The 17549-nt window shown below is 57.4% G+C and overlaps 1 protein-coding gene across 1 annotated transcript in view; it reads right to left on the bottom strand.

Annotated features, from left to right (window-relative positions):
* The window catches only part of COL27A1 (collagen type XXVII alpha 1 chain), a 127685-nt gene that overhangs the window by 43638 nt on the left and 66498 nt on the right, over positions 1-17549 (bottom strand). Inside the window, exons 18-27 of the mRNA XM_036329781.1 lie at positions 16442-16495; positions 15804-15857; positions 13200-13253; positions 12993-13046; positions 11348-11392; positions 10121-10174; positions 8368-8412; positions 4031-4084; positions 2071-2124; positions 1752-1805 (exon numbers count right to left, since the gene is read on the bottom strand). Of these exons, the coding sequence (XP_036185674.1) occupies positions 1752-1805; positions 2071-2124; positions 4031-4084; positions 8368-8412; positions 10121-10174; positions 11348-11392; positions 12993-13046; positions 13200-13253; positions 15804-15857; positions 16442-16495 (522 nt within the window). The remainder of the gene's footprint in view (positions 1-1751; positions 1806-2070; positions 2125-4030; positions 4085-8367; positions 8413-10120; positions 10175-11347; positions 11393-12992; positions 13047-13199; positions 13254-15803; positions 15858-16441; positions 16496-17549) is intronic.

The raw sequence follows: 17549 nt of genomic DNA, 5'->3' as shown, positions 1-17549 counted from the left end.
GGAGACTGAGGCGCAGGGAGGCCGCAGTCCAGGTGTGCCAGAGCTAGGGTTTGATCATGGTCCCTAGCATCCTTGTACTTGGTCTCTGACCCTGGGCACCTCCCACGCTGATGGGGTCGCATCACTCTGTTTCCAGGAGTGTTCCCTGGGCCCTGGTGCTCAGGTCCTGTGAACACTGGGGAGGGAGATGGGACGCAGCCTCTGGTTGGGTGGCTGGGCCCTTGGATTCCAAGCTGGGTGCCTTCACCTGCAACCAGCCCCTCCAAATGTGGCTTTTCCTCCTCCTCATGAACCGGGAAGAAACATGCCATGGGGCGGGGGGGGGGGGGGGGGGTGCTCAGAGTGCTGGCTTCTGACCTCAGCTCTGCATTCTGAGAGCTTTCTGCCTCATCAAAAGGACTGGGGCGGGGGGGGGGGGGGGAGGGGGGAGAGACAGGCAGAACCCACTGTTGCCTGTCACCCACGTTTGGATGATGGTCACTTGCGGCCAGGTTTCTCACACCCAGCACTGCCTGCCGCATAGCAGGTGCTCAGTAAAGATCTGTTAATGAGTGAGGAACGATCATACTTGGCACCCCCACTAGACAGTGGGAATCTTAAGAGCAGAGCTATTTCTTACCATTTTGCACCCCTAGAGTTGGGCATAGGCTCCGCGCACAGTAAGTGCACGCAAACGTTTGGGAACTGTGCTGGCCTTGCTACCCTAATTGGCGCAGAGATCTGGTGTGTGCACGCTTTCCTTGTGTTCCAATCTCCAAAGGCTCCCGTGGCCTCCTTCATCAGACCCTAGGGAGCCCCCCAATCCGGCCTTTGGAGGGACCTGGGCAGCCTGAAGTTATTATCCCCCTGCCCTGCTTGGGGGTCCTGACTGGGCTGGGCGCTTCCCCCCACACCCTTTCCACCTGCCTGAAGCCCATCTCTCCATCTCCCAGAGTGGACCCCTAGCCCTGAGCCCTGGCCTTGAAGTGGGTGCCCTTGCCAGTCTCCACATCCTCCATCAGCAGAGGCAGAGGGACCAGACGGTCCATGTTCTAGGTGAAAGCCAGCCCTCCCTACCCCCACATCACCCCACGAGGAGTAGAAGGGGCTTCTGAATTTGGGTGCTCCTACCATCCCCCTCCCCCAGCCCTCCTGCCTCTCCCATCCCTCCCTGCCTTGGGATCCTCAGGAAGATCCCAGGTCCCTCAGTCATCGCAAGAAGCCCAGGACCCCTGCATCCTCGGCTCTAATCCTCAGCCCATGTGTCCCCAGCGTTTCCCATTTCTTCCATCCTTTCCCCGAAGTTCCTTATTTATTGGGTTCTCTTTCTCCCTCACTCCAGAATAGAAGCTCCTAAAGGACAGACAGGGACTGCTTTCTGCCTTGTGAATGGCTGCATCCTAGCTCCTGGCCAGGCCCCAGGCACAAATTTCACAGTATTTCCTGAGTAAATGAACAAAGCTAATGGTGCTAACAACCAAGATGCCCCGTGTAATAGACGTCACTATGGAATGAACATCACCGTGGAAAGAATGAGCATCGGCCGCATGGTTTCATTTAGCTGTGCCATCACACTATCATGACCACAGGTATTTTCTCTATTTTGCAGTTGAGCAAAATTTAGGCTCCGAGTTCCGTGATCTGCCCTGGCAAGATAGTCAGGGGGCGGTGGAGCTGGGATGCGAACCCAGGTCTGTCTGACTCTGAGGCCTGGATGCCTCACCCTCACCCGACAGTGGGTTTGAGCTCAGAAACATGAGGGCTCTGCTTACCGGGGGTCCGGGCTCTCCGGGGGTCCCAACACCACCGGGCGTTCCAGGATGACCCTACGCAGAGGGAAGAAAAGGAAGGACTAGGCGGGGGAAGGTGTCTCTTCCTCCTTCAGTCCCTCCCGCCTCAGCCAGCTCAGCCCCAGCCCAGGGACACAGAGCACAGCCCCCCGCCCCCCCTGCCCCCCCCCCCCCCCCCGTCCCCGGAGGGAGAAGGAGCAAACCATCCTGAATGTCTGGAGGAGGCAGAGGCAGGCAGAGAGCAGAGCTGCCGCCATGGCTGAGACGGGAGCGGGCAGAGGGATGCAGATTTGCTCCTTACCATTGACCCCTTGGGTCCAGGCGCTCCTGGGGGTCCCATCATGCCCCGGTCACCCTGTGATGGAGACAACAATTCAGGGAGGTCACAGCTGTGGGGTGGCTCTGTGGGGGGCAGGTGCAGAGGGCCTTCCGGAGGCCAAACAGGGGCAGGGACTTGCCCAAGGTCTATAGAGTCCTTGCCCGGCTCATGGTCACATCACTCAGGGTGCTGACGGGGGGGGGGTTCTGGGGTGTCACACAGCAGAAGTTAAGACCCTGGGCAAGTCCAGGGAGGCCTCAGCTCCACTGCAGCATGCCACACAGTGGCTTCCCTCAGGCAAGGATCCGCTAACTGCACGTCCCCTTTGGTCTGGGCCTAGGGCAGTGGTTCTCAACCTTCTGGCCCTTTAAATACAGTTCCTCATGTTGTGACCCAACCATAAAATTATTTTCGTTGCTACTTCATAACTGTCATGTTGCTACTGTTATGCATCATAATGTAAATATCTGATATGCAGGATGGTCTTAGGCGACCCCTGTGAAAGGGTCGTTCAACCGCAAAGGGGTCGCGACCCACAGGTTGAGAACCGCTGCCCTAGGGCCTAGCTGGTCATGCCGAGGCGGAGATGGCAATGGAAGGCATGTGTTTCATTCTCCCCACCCCCTGCCCAAACCGGGATGAGATGCTGGGAACTCTTTCTTGACAGATGGGCAGAGAGGATGAGTGTAGCAGACAGAGCTGTGGCCGGAAGGCAGGGGCTCTGGGTTCAAATCCGGCTGTTTTTGTGAGGCCCTGGTTCTTGTGTCCACCCTCCCGGCCATCAGACATCTACTGAGCATCTGCTATGTGACCAGCACGATATGCTGGACCCAGAAGACAAAGTGGTGAGCAGACACAGGCAGATCCTGCTCACAGGGAGTGAGACCCAGTGTTGCGAGGAGATGGACGCACATCGCCAAAACGGATGCAAAGTGGGGCCGAGCAGTGACGGAGAGGGTCTCGGCGCCAAGGCCTTTCGACAGGGGGTTTGACCCACTGGGTGCAGGGTGTGGTGGGGAAACACGCCCCTGAGGAAGTACAGCTTGACCCGAGCGCTAAAGGGTAATGGAGTCATTCAGACAAAGGGTGGAGGGAGGAGAGTGGGAAGAGTGTACCTGGCGTGGGAACAGCATGGGCGATGCTCTGTGGGCGAGGAGGGGTATGGAGCATTTGAGCAAGAAGAGAGGGCAGAGCTGGCCTTGACATTGCACACAGTGACGCAAGATGTTACCCCTGACGGCAACAGGGGAAAGGGCGCCCTGGGCCTTTCTGTACTCTTTTTTGCAACTTCTTGTGAATCTATCAGTATTTCAAAATCAGAAGTTAAAATAAAAAGAAGAGGGAGAGGAGGGGGAGGGGGAGGGGAAGGGGAGGAACACGTGGTGGCCAGAGGGTCTTGGACACAAGGAGTGCTGAGGAGGGCGGCTCAGGATAAGCCTTGGGGGCAGGTGGGGGCAGATGAAGGTAGATGCTTCCCCTCTCTGGACCTCAGTTTCTCCACCTGCCCAACAGGAGTACCATCAGCTCCTCCGAGGGCCTGCCGAGGATGAGATAAGCCCCAGGAAGGAAAGTGGGTGCCCTCCAGGGCCATGGGGCAGGGCGGGGCTGGGGCGGGTGGAGAATGGGAAGCCACAGGCTGTTGGCCACCTGGGCCAGCCCGAGGCAGAGTGACTTAGTAGGCAAGTGTGGCCTTGGACACTGAACCTGGTTCAAATGCCAGCTCTGCCACTTCCTATCTGGGTGACCTTGAGCAAGTCACCTCCCCAATTTGAGCCTCGGTCACAAAAGGGACAAAGGTCCTTTGAAGGCCCGGATGCCAGGGCAATGAGGAGAGCCCAGGAGAAAGAAGTCTGAACCCCCCAGGTCAACCAGCCCCTTCATCTTTTCAAGATTGCAAAACACAAGCTCTGTTTGTTTAGATGTTCCCTTCGACACAACTTACCTTTTCTCCCACGATTCCTGGCTCCCCGACCAGACCGACGAAGCCCAGGAGCCCCTGTAAGAAACATGTATGAAAGCAAAGGACAGGAGGGAGCACCGTGAGTTCAGGGGCGCACCGAGGTTCAAAGGCAACCTCCCTCGGCGTCCCTCCTCTGGGGCTGTCTCCCTCCCTGGTCCCCTGCCCCGTGCCTGGTAATCCTGCCAGCGTGGGGCTGCCACCGAGCAAGTGAGCTGAGCAAGCCGCCTCTCCCGGCTCTGTCCTGACTTCCCTCGCCCCGCCAGATGGTTCTCGTTTGGGAGCCAAGCGGTGGGGCCGCTGCCAGCATCCCTGGGAGCGCCACACATTCTTCCCGCGCCAGAATCAGGCTGAGAGTGGTGATGGTGGGGAGGCCCTGAAGCTGTGCTGGGAGGAGGCCTGTCTGTGAGGAATCTGTCCCCATCTTTCGGGGCTGCGGGGCCGTTTCAAAGAGAGAAGCGAACTCGCTGGCCAGGATAGAAATACCGCAGCAGCCTCTGCCAAGAGACCCGATTGAAATCTGGGAAGCGGAGGCCTCTTCACTGTCTTGTGAAAGGCTTCCTCTCCGCTCTGAAAGGGCACACTCGCACTCACACTCACACTTGCACACACACACACACACACACACACACACACACACACACACACTGGTTCCCGCTGCTCTTTTTCACTCCGCTGGGTGCTAACTCGCCTCCGAGTTCCAGTGGTTCCTCTAGGAGGCCGTGGGTCGCGCTGCTGCCCTGAGCAGGCAAACAGCAAGGGGAACCGCCTAGAGGGGTCACCCAGGAAGGCGGACACGTCCTTGTCCAGACCCTGCACTCTTCTCTGTTAAGGAAAATTCAAACTGAGGACTCAAAATTCAAACTGTGTGGTTGGGGGTGGTGGTGGTGGTGTGTGTGTGTCAAAATGCCCTGGGAAGAACCAGGTTTGCAGCCAAGAGTTGAGTTTCTGGGAGCATTAGGGAAGACTGAGGGGTGAGTGGGTTTGTCCCATCATGTCTGCTCCCTGTCCCCAAAACATATGCAGAGAGGGGACCTTGAACCTGATCAGAAATAGACCAGAAGCTATGCCCACAGCCAGTAAAGTGACAGAATGCCACCCGGTTCCGAAGGGTTAGCTCTGTGGGTCTCAGCGCCAGTTTCAAAGCTCCACCTCGGGCCAGGACCACGTGTGTCTGGCTGCTGCAGCCTGGGGCCGAGTGGTTCCAAAGCCCAGCACCGGGGCCTCCAGAGCATGAGGCTGTGAGCAGGGCACGGATTCCCCCCTCCCCCGGCCCCACACACACACACACACACACACACACACACACACACAGACACCATCACTACACACGGAGGGCCCTGGCTCCCTGGGCTCAGAGACCCTTTGGGGTTGAAGTAGGAGGTGAGAGAGTGAGGTATAAGGTATGAGGTCATACCTAATAAGCCATAGAAAAGAACTGAGTATTTGACTTTTGCAACAACGTACTTAAAAAAATAAATAAATCAGAGCACTTTCAGGTGATAGCAATGTGAATAACAATGGCTGGCACCTAGCACTATCGGTGTCACTGTCATTGAATCTGCAGGTTGGTGGGCCCCAGGCAGACCACAGAGCCTCTCTGAGTCTCATCTCCAGAACGTAGGACTTTACCTAAGGTCCCGCCCCTTTCCCGGGGTTGTTCCGAGTTCCGGAGATAATTCGGGGCGCACGTCGGCGCTCAATACATGTGAGTTCCCTCCCATCCCATTCTAACTTGTTTTAAAAGGGCACGGGGTTAAGACAGAGGCCGGAGCGCCCCACAAGGGAGCAGTCAGACATGGAGAGGACGCGGAGTGCAGGGAAGAAAAGCAGCTTTGTTCGGAGGCCTCTGCCGACTGGCCCAGGGAAAGAGAAATTTCATAGCTACTTTAAATTTATGGGTTGTTGGGCCCTGGAAGGCAGGCAGGTCATAAACCTCAAACAAGAAGCCAAACAGGATCCTAATGAATAAGGGCCATACAGCAAGCGCCCCATTCCCTGGCCCCACCTCTGCGGCCTCCCTGGGGCACTGTCCGGAACATCCTGGCAGGCCCGTCCTGCGGGTGGGGCTGAGGCTGGGGGGTAGGGGGGGCCAGTGCCAGAGGCCCAGGGCTTCCACCTGGCGGGTGGAGAAGCGGCTGACAGCACGGGCATGCTGGCTCCTCTCGGGCTGGCGGAGGGCACCGGGGAGGAGGCAGTATCGTCACCTACAGTGGGCACTGCACAGGCAGGATCGGAGTCCTTGATTTGGGGGAGGAGCTGGCCTGGAACTCGGTGTCTACAGATAAAGGGCCACTGTCTGCTATGGGAGTTTTTCTCCTTTCCTCCCTCCTTTCACGTGACATTCCGCTACATGCTGGGGAGGCAACTAGGAGAGACAGCTGTGGGTCCTCTGCTGGACGGGGCATCTCAGAGTTAGGTGTTTACATGCCTGCCCCCCACCCAACCCCCCGCACCCCGCACCCCGCCAGAGCTTCTCTAAGGCAAGGCCCGTGCCTTGGAATCGTCTGGGTGTCCCCAGCACCTAGGACAGGGCCTGGCAAACCGGCTACACTCTAAGTAGCTGTTAGAAGGCCAAGGGGTTTCCAGTCCCTCTCGCAGGTCCCGGGGATCCCGCAGGCCTGAGTGTGGGCCCTGGCAGCTCGGACAGTGATGTTACTGCCTGGGAGACCTTGGGCAAGTTACTTCTCTGAGCCTCATGTGCAAAATGGGGCAATAACACCTCCCACCATAGGGCTGCGGCGGAATTGCAGGTGATGGTGTAGAAAGTGGCTTAGAGCCTCGTACTAAACAAGTGCCCAATAAATGTAGCCAATACTGTGACTCTAGGACAGCCGTGGGCAAACTATAGCCCGCGGGACGGATCCGGCCCGTTTGAAATGAATAAAACTAAAAAAAAAAAAAAGACCATACCCTTTTATGTAATGATGTTTACTTTGAACTTATATTAGTTCACACAAACACTCCATCCATGCTTTTGTTCCGGCCCTCCGGTCCAGTTTAAGAACCCATTGTGGCCCTCGAGTCAAAAAGTTTGCCCACCCCTGCTCTAGGAGCTAAAACTGTTACAGATATTGACATGTCATATTACTGCAGAAGCTTCAAGAGGTATCCTTAAGTCTTGTCACCCCTTCGAAATTGAGGTTGTTCTTAGACCTGATGCTAGATCTTGTTATTAATAAAGCAGCATACCTATGAGTAGATCACATTTGGACATGTTTTCCTAACTGTCGTTTGAATAGAATCGATTTTCCTTGTAATCCTTCGCCTTGTATTTTCTGCATTTAAACATTCTACTCTGAGAAGGGGCCTATGAGCGTCTCCAGCCTGCTAAACGGGTCCGAGGCACAAAGAACACTGACATTCTAGGGTTCTGAGTGTCTATTTCCTGAGGGCCCTACCATCAGCATAACTATGAAATTAAATCTGCTGATCGGATTGCCTTTTTTTTTTTTCCCCAATCAGGAAATACGTCCAGGCCGCAGCAGCCCTTCCAAACTCCTGGGCTTCCCGCAGAATGCGCTCAAATGACACTGGAAGCGTTTCCAAACACCCACTCCTCCCCCTGCTCCAACTCCTCTCTCCCCCCAACAGATGGTGCAGACCTGGTGCGGGAGCCCATCGTGCCCGGCTCTCACACCATGCATGGTGCTCGGTGGAGACAGATTCTTCCGCGTCCCCACGTCATTCCTCCTTACAGGGTGTGGGGACGGGGTCCTCCTTAGAGGAGTGGAGGAGACTGCTACCTTCCCCCCGTCCACCCAGCCAGCACTCAGAGCTGCGTCTCTCCAGCGCCAAGGCCCAGGACCTTGATAGTGAAGGAACGCTGTGGTCTTTGAACCTCCTTCTTCAGACCTTGCTTGGCCCGGTTTCCCGACCAGCCAGAGCCCCTGGTTTGAATTTCACTTGCTCTAGGATTTAGGGACGCCTGACCAAGAGCCCCTGGCAAGTGGCTACACTCCTCTGGTCATCAGCTTCCTCATCTGTAAGTCGAGTGCAGGCAGCTACTGTTGAAGGGCTCTTCCAGGCTGAATGTTCTGGGAGCCATGTCACGCCACCCCTTTGGGCGAATGCCCCAGAGACAGCCGCAGAGGCAGGCTGTGGGACATGGCCACTGTGACTGTGATTCACGGCTCCTCTCCGTCAGACTCCCACTCCCTGAGACTCAGTGACCAATCAATGAAAGAGGGAGATGAGCGAACCCACCTCTGCAGCTGGGAAGGGACTGAAAGTGGGGTGCATGTGGAGTGCTTCCCAACGGGCTTGGCACAGAGTAAGTGCTCAATACAGAGCCGTTCTGCTCAGAGACTGGGGGGACTTACCTGCTCACCCACGGGCCCCGGCCGTCCAGGGTTGCCCGGCTCCCCCTGCGAAGAAACAGAGGATCACTTGGGCTGAGCGGTGGGAGCCCAGGCCTCCTGAGAGCACCCCCCCCCCCGACCCGCCTTAGTCCCTGTGGTGGGGATGGACGAGGAGCCTCGTCACCAGAGTCTGGCCTTGGAGACTCTACACAAATGGCAGGGACAGAGGGACACTGGGACAGACCCGAGTCACCCATGTCCTCTGAGTGGCCCTGGGCGGCTTACCCGGCACGCTGATGTCTACATCGCATGTGGGCCCTTCACCAACCCATTGCATTTTGTGGGCTGGAAACTGAAGCTCGGAGAAGTGAGCTGCTGGAGGTCTTACAGCCAGCAGGAGGTAGGGCTAGGGCTGGAACGTAAGTCTGACTGATTGAAACCCCCATTCCTCCGGCACCAGACCCCCTCACGGCAGGACGGGAATGGTCTAGGAGCCCCTGGGTCCTAGACGCCGACCCCCACCGAAGCTCTGCCTCCGGTGACCCTGGTGAGTCTCTTCTCTGCTCTGGGCTCAGCCTCCTCAGCTACAAATGAGGGAGATCAGACTCATTTATCTCCAAGGCTGTTGCTAGCTCTCCAGCTTGGGGGTCTCTCACAGCCTCAGCTGTCAGCTTGGTCCCATGCCCGGGAGGGGGGGGGGGCTCCTACGCCTTAGGTAGTGACAGCTGCCCTGGCCTCCCCACAGTGTGAGCTGGACAGAGGGACAGGGGCGAGCAGACTCATGGGATCAATCGACCAGGGCTATGTCATCGCTCCCACCACAGAAACCCAACTGGTATCCGAGGGAGCAAGGCCGAGACCTCAGAGGGCAGGACAGGGGCCCAGACTAGCCAGGGCTTTGGCTCAGAGATGGATGTGTCTCGTTGCAATCCCAGGCCCAGCCTCATCCTCCCCCAGCTCCTCCCTCAGACCTCAGCTCATGACACCAGAGGGGCCAGACGGACATGTGGGCCATTCCCCCTGGGGGGAGAGGACAAGGGGAGAGAATATGGACAACCTGCCTGCCTGCCCCGCCCCCGCCCCCACCCCCGGCCCTCACTCTGTGCTAATCCTCTGTAAATGTGCCCAGCTGTAAACTTGGCCCCACAATCCCTGTCCCTGACGGCTGGGACAATCCAGCCCCAAAGAGAGTCCCCGGAAAGCTTTGGAGTGAGGCTACCCCTCTGCTGAGTGAGGGTCATCACTGTCCTACCCAGGCTAGTTCTTTCTTCATAACTTAAAAGAAAATCATAAACAAATGTATTGCACATCTGGGGACATACAGAGGCCCAGAGGAGGAGGAGGAAACCTGGAATCCCAGCCCCCGGAGATAACCTGCCCACATCCCAGCCTCTGCTCTGAGTACCCAGGAGTGCGGTGCACCTGGTCCCTGCCGCGGGCTCAGACCATAAGGCGCTGATTCATACCCGCCTCCCACCACCACACCCACAGGCACTTCCTGTATAAAATCCCACCACTCCATCTGTGGTGGCTGCGCTCTGTCCCGTTATTCGAGTACCCCACTGCAGGACATTCAGATTATGTCCCTTTTCCTTGGATTACCAACACCTGGTGATAAATGGGGACTATTCCGCACCCCCATCCCCACGTCACAACTGGCCATGGAGCTCAGGGTTCGCCCTTGGTCTTCACATGTTGACTTCCTCTCTCTCCTCTCCTCCCCAGGCGTTTTCCCCTCCCATACCTCAGCCTAGTCACTTCCAAGTCCCCTCACCTTCAAGCCATCAGGGCCAGGCCTCCCAGGAAACCCTTTCCTGCCAGGTTGACCCTGTAACAGAAAGAGATGAATGAGAGGAGCCTGGTGGGCAGCACGGCTGGTCCCAGGACCTGGCACAGGGGAGGGCCATGGTGCCTGGGGTGGGGGCAGGGATGCAGAGCCCCATGTCAGCAGGCTGTTTGGGGGACGCGGGGAAGGTCTGAAGCTGTGTCACCTTGGGAAAGTCCCCTTCCCTGGCTGACCTAGTTCATAATGAGGAGATGACACCTGCTTCAGGGAGCGAGGAAAGGGAGGGGACTGAACGGGAGATAAAGGGCCCAGGGGGATGGGGAGTGAATGCCAGTGGTCCCGCCAGTGTGGTCTGGAGGCGCCTGGGGGTCCCTGCGGGCCTCTCTCGATCCGTGTGGTCAAACCGTTTTGATAACAGGACTAAGATGTCATCTGCCTGTGTCGCCCACACTCTCACGAGGGCCAGCGGAAGTTTGCAGAGGCTACGTGACATGTGGGATGGTCAGCAGATTGAATGCAAAGATACTAAAGATAGTAAAACGATGCCACTCTTTCCATGAGATTATTTTGATTTGGAAAAATAGAGCTACTTCTCGTTAAACTAGTATTTCTGTGAACATGAAATGGGTTCATTATTAGTTTTAAATGGATTAAGACATTTCAAATGTCTCAGTTTTGATGGCCACTTTTTCTAGATGTAACCCACAGAAAGAAGAGCATTTTGGGTCCTCCACAGATTGTGAGAGTGTCAAGAGGTCCTAGACCAAAGCATTCATGAACTGCTGATGGATCAGTTGCAGGGATGGGGGGGGGGGGGCAGTCAAGCACCTTCCGGAAGGCCGCTGTGAGCGGTGGGGAGGACAGAGGATGCAGGGTTAGGTTCCAGGCAGGGCATCCGCTTCCTGGCTGTGAGACGCTAAACCCCTGAGTCTCTGAGCCTCACCGGACTCCAGTGACACTAAGAAAAGTGGTTGGCGCCTCTCTCATGGGAGCCTCGAATGAGAAAATGGACGAAGATTGCACCAGCACCCAGCAGGTGGGCGAGGACGGAGGTCAGTGTCCCGCCTCTCATCTCTCTCCTTTAAGGTCTGCCCTAGTCCCCCCTCTGGCTGGCCCAGGCCCCCACCCATGACTTCTCTCGGATCGCTACCCAAATGGTGCCCAACTGTGCATAGCAGGCTCAATGCCAACAAAACCCCCGCCAGCAACACTTACCTCCAAGCCAGGGGCGCCAGGTGGCCCCGTGGGTCCCTCATCTCCCTAGAGTCGGGAGGCAAGAGAGAGGGGAAAAGGAGAAAGTTAACCCAGGGGGGCTCTTGGAAAACCTGTCCTATAAGAAGGCAAAGGGGTGGACAGAAGAGAGTCCAAGAGAAATGGCACATCCAGGCACCCTGCCTGGCCCACCCCAGGCAGGGGTACCACCATCAGGGCCTAGAGGCTGGGTTACACAGGGACATCCATGTGGATGGAGCCCTCGGTGTCCTCGGATGTGATCGCCTGGGTTCAGGGCCGTGCGGGGTAGGAAACCCCATCATGTGCTGTGGGAGCAGAGCTCCGACTGCAGCTCAGAGCTACGGACTGCAGCTCAGCTATTCTGAGCTCTGCCCTTTACTTGCTGGCAGACCATGGCCTCGCTGTGCCTCAGTTTCCCCATCTGTAAAATGGCGCATCATCCCAAAGTATAATGACTGGCTTAAGTTACGTTCCTGGAGGACAGCGATGATCTTTTATGCTGTAGTGAAGCCACCCCCAATATCGCTCTGGATGGGGGTGCACAGTCTCATGGATGTGAACGGAAGGTGGGAAGAGGCCATGAGAGGAACTGCATGAGTGGATGAATGAATCGATGAAGAGTGAGTAAGTGGCAGGCATATCCAGGGTTTTTTGAGTGGTAATGTGAGTGTAGATGGGAACACATGGCGGGCGCCATTTTTCTCTTCTCTACCCGCCCCCTCCTCCCTTCCCACTTGTGGCCTGTGGAGACTCTCCAGGCCCTCCCGCAGGCACAGGCAGCCTCCAAACCCATCCCTCTGGTCTGCCAAGCCTGACCAAGAGCCCCTCTTTGGAGCTCTCCCCCCCCAACCCCAACTTCCAGGAAAGCAGCCTCATGTGGCAGCTCCCAAAGCCAGCGGGGCCTGGGACCCCGCCAGACCCAGGCCCCGCTGGATGCCTGCCTGTGGGCGCGCTGAGTCTGGCCTCCTGCACCCCTACCAGCGCTGCGTCCCGGGTCCTGGGGCAAAATGTGGGGCCTGCCTGAGTGTGCACAGCGTCCAGCTGGGGCTCCAATGGACTTACAGTGACCTTGTCAATCCCCTTCATCACGTGTGAGTAAACAGCAGCTCTCGCTGCCACTTACTAGCCGTGCTAGTCACATGCTTCTCTAAGGACGCCCCAGGCGGCTCCCAGGAGCAGGAAGTGAACAGCATAGGGTCTATGTCATGGTATCCATGGGCTTTGGGCACCAGCAGACCTGGCTTTGAATCCCAGCCCTGCCTGCCACTAACCACAGGACTGGACAGTCTCTTCACTCCTGTGAGTCATGAGGCCTCACGCGTAAGACAGAGCCGGCCATTCCTACCCTCCCATATCAGTGCCCGAGAAACTGTGCCACCGTGAGCAGGCGCAGTGGCAGCGGCTCTGAGGAAGAAACCCCAGGGCAGGCGGGTGCAGGAGGGTGCCGCGGAGGGAGGTAGTGGCCCACCCGGCAGGCCAGGGCAGAGAAGGCACCTGGACAGGCCGCAGAGCAGGGCTGCCAGGAATGAGCTGGAGGGTGTGCCTAAGGCCTGTAGGACACAGGACAGAGTGGGCCGGGGGTTGAGGGAGGATGGACAGGGGCAGGGGCAGGGCCAGATGGTCTTACCTCGGGCCCCAGCTGCCCAGGGGGTCCCGGCAGGCCTCGAGCTCCAGGCTTCCCCTGTGAGCAGAGAACAAAGAGAGGTCACTGAGGTGGCACCTCCATCCCCATCACAGGCTGGCAAGACTCCCCTGCAGGCGGCCACCCAGGAGGCCTGTGGTTGCCACAGTACTGTCAGCTTCCTCAGTGGAGCTGCCCGTGTCAGGGACTCACCTTCACACCTTCTGGGCCGTTGTCCCCAGGGGGGCCGATGTCTCCGGGGAATCCCTAGGGGGAGGCAGAGAGCAGGGGTCACCCATGGGGACTGTGAAGAGAAGCGCTAAGAGCATAGATCCTGGGGGTGCCCACCTGGGTTTCCATCCCACCCTGCGTGGGCGTGACCCGGGGCAGCGCAGTTCACTGCCCTGATTCTGATTCTAAAGTGGGGATGGCGGTACCAGGCCTACGCCTCAGAGGGTTGCTGAGAAAAGGCCATGAAACAATGCTGGAACGTATGCAGCACAGGAACAAGCACACACCAGGGCGTCTCCCCTAGAATTTCTCCAGTCCTGAGCCCGGATGAGCCGGGGCCCAGAGCCAGCCCCCTCCTGCTCTGAGAAGTGTCATCTCTGACTGCAGGGATCCCGCAGGTGTGAGTATGTTCTGGGGTTGCTGTGACTTTGAACAGCTCAAAGGCACTGATCTAATTGCTCTTGGCTCCTCCCACTACATCCTGGCCAGGCGGTCAGACCCCCACACCCTCCATGGGGGCTCACTGCTCCCAGACCAGCCCTTGAGATGGATGACTGGGCAGTGGAAGTTCCTCCCTGACATGGAGCAGGATCCCTCCTTTCCTCCTCCACAGCGTCACGCTGGCTTTGTTTTAGGTGTAATACCTGTGAATTCAGCTTAGGACCCCACTCACTTCCGGGGCAGCCTCCCTCCTCCCTCACCTTCCCGCCAGCTAGAAACCAAAGAAAGCCTTTTTTTATTATGAATCCCCGAAGCCAAATGCCTCCTCCCATCTTGCCTTCATAAGCTGGCTTTTCTTTCCCCCCTTCTTTTGACGTTTTGGTAATTCCTGCTAAATTGCAGCTCAAACATCCTATCACCCTTGTCACCGGCCACGGCAAGGATGGTCCTGCATTTGGAGCTAACCTAGGTAGCCGAGGCCCCATGTTTTTTTCTTCAAAACGAGGGGCTCCAAATCCTACTTTGCCACCGACTCCAAGCACCGTGTGAGCCGCTCTGGGCCTCTGCTTCCTCATCTGCAAAATGGTGACCACCAACGCCCGCCTGACAGGGCTGCTGTGAGCCCTAAGGGGAGTGCGCCTGCTGCCTGGTAAGCACTCAATAAAAAGCTGCATCCAAAAGGGTCTGGGGTCCGGATTCCTAGGGCAACAAGTCTGCTTGGGGTGGGCCCTTCTCCAGGGAGAACTTGGCAATGGGGGCACAGATCAGGTTCCGGTGTCCATGTGGGTCGGCCCACTAACGAGTGAGAGATCACTGACGTGGGGCTGGGGAGCTGCAGCTCCCACCATGGTCCCTGGGAAAGGAGGAAAGGCCCCGGGAGGCGCTGACAGGCTCAGCAGCTTCTGTCTTCGGCTGAGCAGAGCCATCTTCCGAGTCAGCCAATCCAAACAGAACCCAACGCCGGAGAGGCAGGCCCGGCGGCTTCCAGGACCTTCCTCGCTGCAGAAGCAGGGACACCGAGGAGGTCCCCTCCCTGCTCTGGGGCTCCCTGTCCTCCTGTGGAACCCGTGGTCGTCATGCCTCCCATACATCATGGTGGCACATCAACAGGTTCTCGCCCCAGAGACGCTGCAGAGCCTCCTGGCACGAGGTGGAGCCTAGTAACTGCGAGGGAGCTCGCTTTCCGCCCGCACCGGCCGGGCTGCTGGCAAAACCGGGGCTCGCAGAAGAGCCTTTTTCCACCGTGACCAGGGGAAGGAGTCAGGGCCACGAAGGCAGGCCAACTCCATTTGTCTAAAGATAGGACGGTGTCATGGCCAAAGTCAAAACAGTGGAAAGTCAGAGAGCGAAGCTTTCAGGAAACACTCCCTCATCCATCCGGGCGTTCCCGGGAGTGATCTTTGGAAGGGTCTGGGGAACCGGGCAGAGCCAGACTTTTATCTGTGAGACCAGGCCAGAGGAGCAGGCCCAGGGCCGGGGAGTCAAGGGCGGGTGGGACTGGGTGCTGTTGATCCTGAACAGACAACGGCTCTGGCACTGCTCGCCCTGCTCTCCAGAGCGAGTCCCCAAAGTAGAGAGAGGGGGGCCAGCAGAGCTCACCCAGCCGCCTCCCTGGATCTCAGGAGGAATGTCTAGCATACCTATGCTAATTCCCACAGGGATCGGACACTCGCAGGGTTCTGCTTCCAGGACTGGAATTATTATGTTAATAGCTAAACCATCCTTCATTGTTTCTCAGTCTCCACTCCAACGCCAGGATTTTACAGTGGCTTCTCACTTCTCAGACCCCGGAGCTCTGAGCCCTGAACTTTCGCGCAGGGTGGCTGCGAGTGGCTGGAAAGGTCCCAGGGCGCAGACGGGAGAGAATGTGCAGAGCTCAGAGGACTCTCCTGGTATTTTCCCTGGAAACTGTAAAGGCGGCCACAAAGCTAGGGAGGGTCTCTGAGGCCAGCTTCGGTTCCGCTTGCCACTGACCAAGGACAGAGGCAGAAAAGATGGCCTACCTCGGAATTTCTATTCTCAGCCCCATCTCTCATTTGCTGTGTGACCTCAGACAAGTATCTCCCTGTCTCTGGGTCTTGGTTTCCCAAGGACAATACCCAGTCCCAGTTGCAACCAGATATAGAGAAATAGGGCATCACCTACCTCAGGCCCAGGGGGCCCAGGAAACCCAAGGGATCCTTTATCTCCAACCTTGCCCTGTGGAAGAGAAGAGATTAGGGGGTGGGAGGGCAGGCAGGGGTAAGTGAGGGCTCACCTTTTCCTGATCCCTTGTGTTACCCCCTGGCTACAGGCGGTTGGAAAGCTCAGGAGTATACAAATGAAATCTGCCTAGATAACTAGAAGGAGCTATTACTGTTCAAACCCTGCCTCCTACACTTACTAGCCATGGGATCCTGGAGAAGTCATTTCATCTTGTGAAACCTCAGTTTACCCATCTGTAAAATGGGAGCAAGAATAATTCTATAACCCCTGGGGTTATCAGAAGAATCTGACACACAGTGATATTCAATAAATAAATGACACCTATTGCTATTATTAATTATGTTACTATTATTTACAAGGTATCTGAAGCCCAAGTGCTTGCCAGTGACCGAGGCCTATCTATGATGCTGGGTAAGTTCCTACCCTCTGGGCCTCAGTGTCCTCATCTGTGAAGTGGGAGAATCTCCATTCCTGCTTTGCCCTGCTCATCACCCAGGGCTGCTGCAGGAGGAAGTGAGGTCCTGGATGACCTTTTGGAGGGTGTGAGGTTTGGGGGTCTCAGAATAGAAGGTACTTACCAGAGGACCTGGCTTCCCCCGTGCACCTGGGAACCCCGGCAATCCCTGGCTGCCCTGGAAAAGAGCCAGAGCAGGCTGGGGTTAGTGAAGACCAGAAATAGCCAGATGAACAGCTGTTGGGTCCTCCTGGCCAGGTTGAGGCCGAGAGAACAGTCACCTTTGAAGAAGGTGAGCCTTGCCCTCATGTTCCCTACTTTCAGGGAAATGGACTAGCTCTGCATCCCTGAGCGTGGGGCCCCCGGCAGGCAAAGGTGGGACAGCAGCCTGTCCTCACCAGTCATCCTGGACCTTGGGACCCTGGGGCTCCAGCAGGCCCTGGAGTGTCCTTTACGTCCAGGGAAGTCTGAGGACCGGAGCCCAGCAGGAGAAGCAGCCAGGCCTGCGTGTCTGGCAACCCAGAGACATCCAGGCTGGGTCAGGATAGGCCAGCCAGGAGAGAGGGAAGGGGAAGAGGGAGAGCTGGCCAACATCTGGGCCTCATTGAGTGACAGGGTGAGGTCCAGATGCGGCCACATGGTACGGGACACAGGCAAAGAGGAGCGGGCCTGGGCAGGCCGCCTCAGTTCATCAGTTAGAAGGCCAGTTACTCACTCACTCACTCACTCACTCACTCAAACATGCCCTCACTGTCCACTCTTCTGGGCAGGAGCCTGGGCCCAGCTGTGCAGGGGCAGCCTGGGGACATGCTGCCTGCCTGGAGGCCGAGCACACGTCCCATCAGCCAAAGGAGAAAGGCGCTGCTGCAGGTTAGGGGCAGACAGGCTGCTCAGGCCACTGAGAAAATGAAATGGCCACACCCCCAGCAGATGGAGAGAATGGCATCGGAGCAGATCCTGGGGGAGAGGGCAGGGTAGGGCGAGCAGAGGCCAGGCAGAGGGTGTGCCAGGCGAGGCGGCAGTGTGTGCAAAGCCGAGAGAGGCAGTGGGCCGTTCAGTGGGGCCGAGCACAGGGCTGTAAGGATGAGGGATATGAAAGTGTCGGGGGGGCCCACTCACTGGGGTCCTGGGTGCCAGGGTGGGGAGCCCGGCCTTCACTCTGGGAGCAATAGGGAGCCATGGAGAGTTTGTGAGCACAGAGCAGCTGTGCTCTCGGGAGAAAATGCCTGTGG

The sequence above is a fragment of the Myotis myotis genome, unplaced genomic scaffold, assembly GCF_014108235.1.
Source record: "Myotis myotis isolate mMyoMyo1 unplaced genomic scaffold, mMyoMyo1.p scaffold_m19_p_12, whole genome shotgun sequence".
Taxonomy (NCBI): Eukaryota; Metazoa; Chordata; class Mammalia; order Chiroptera; family Vespertilionidae; genus Myotis; species Myotis myotis.
The sequence above is the reverse complement of the archived record's forward strand: the minus strand, read 5'-3'. Positions and strand labels throughout refer to the sequence as shown.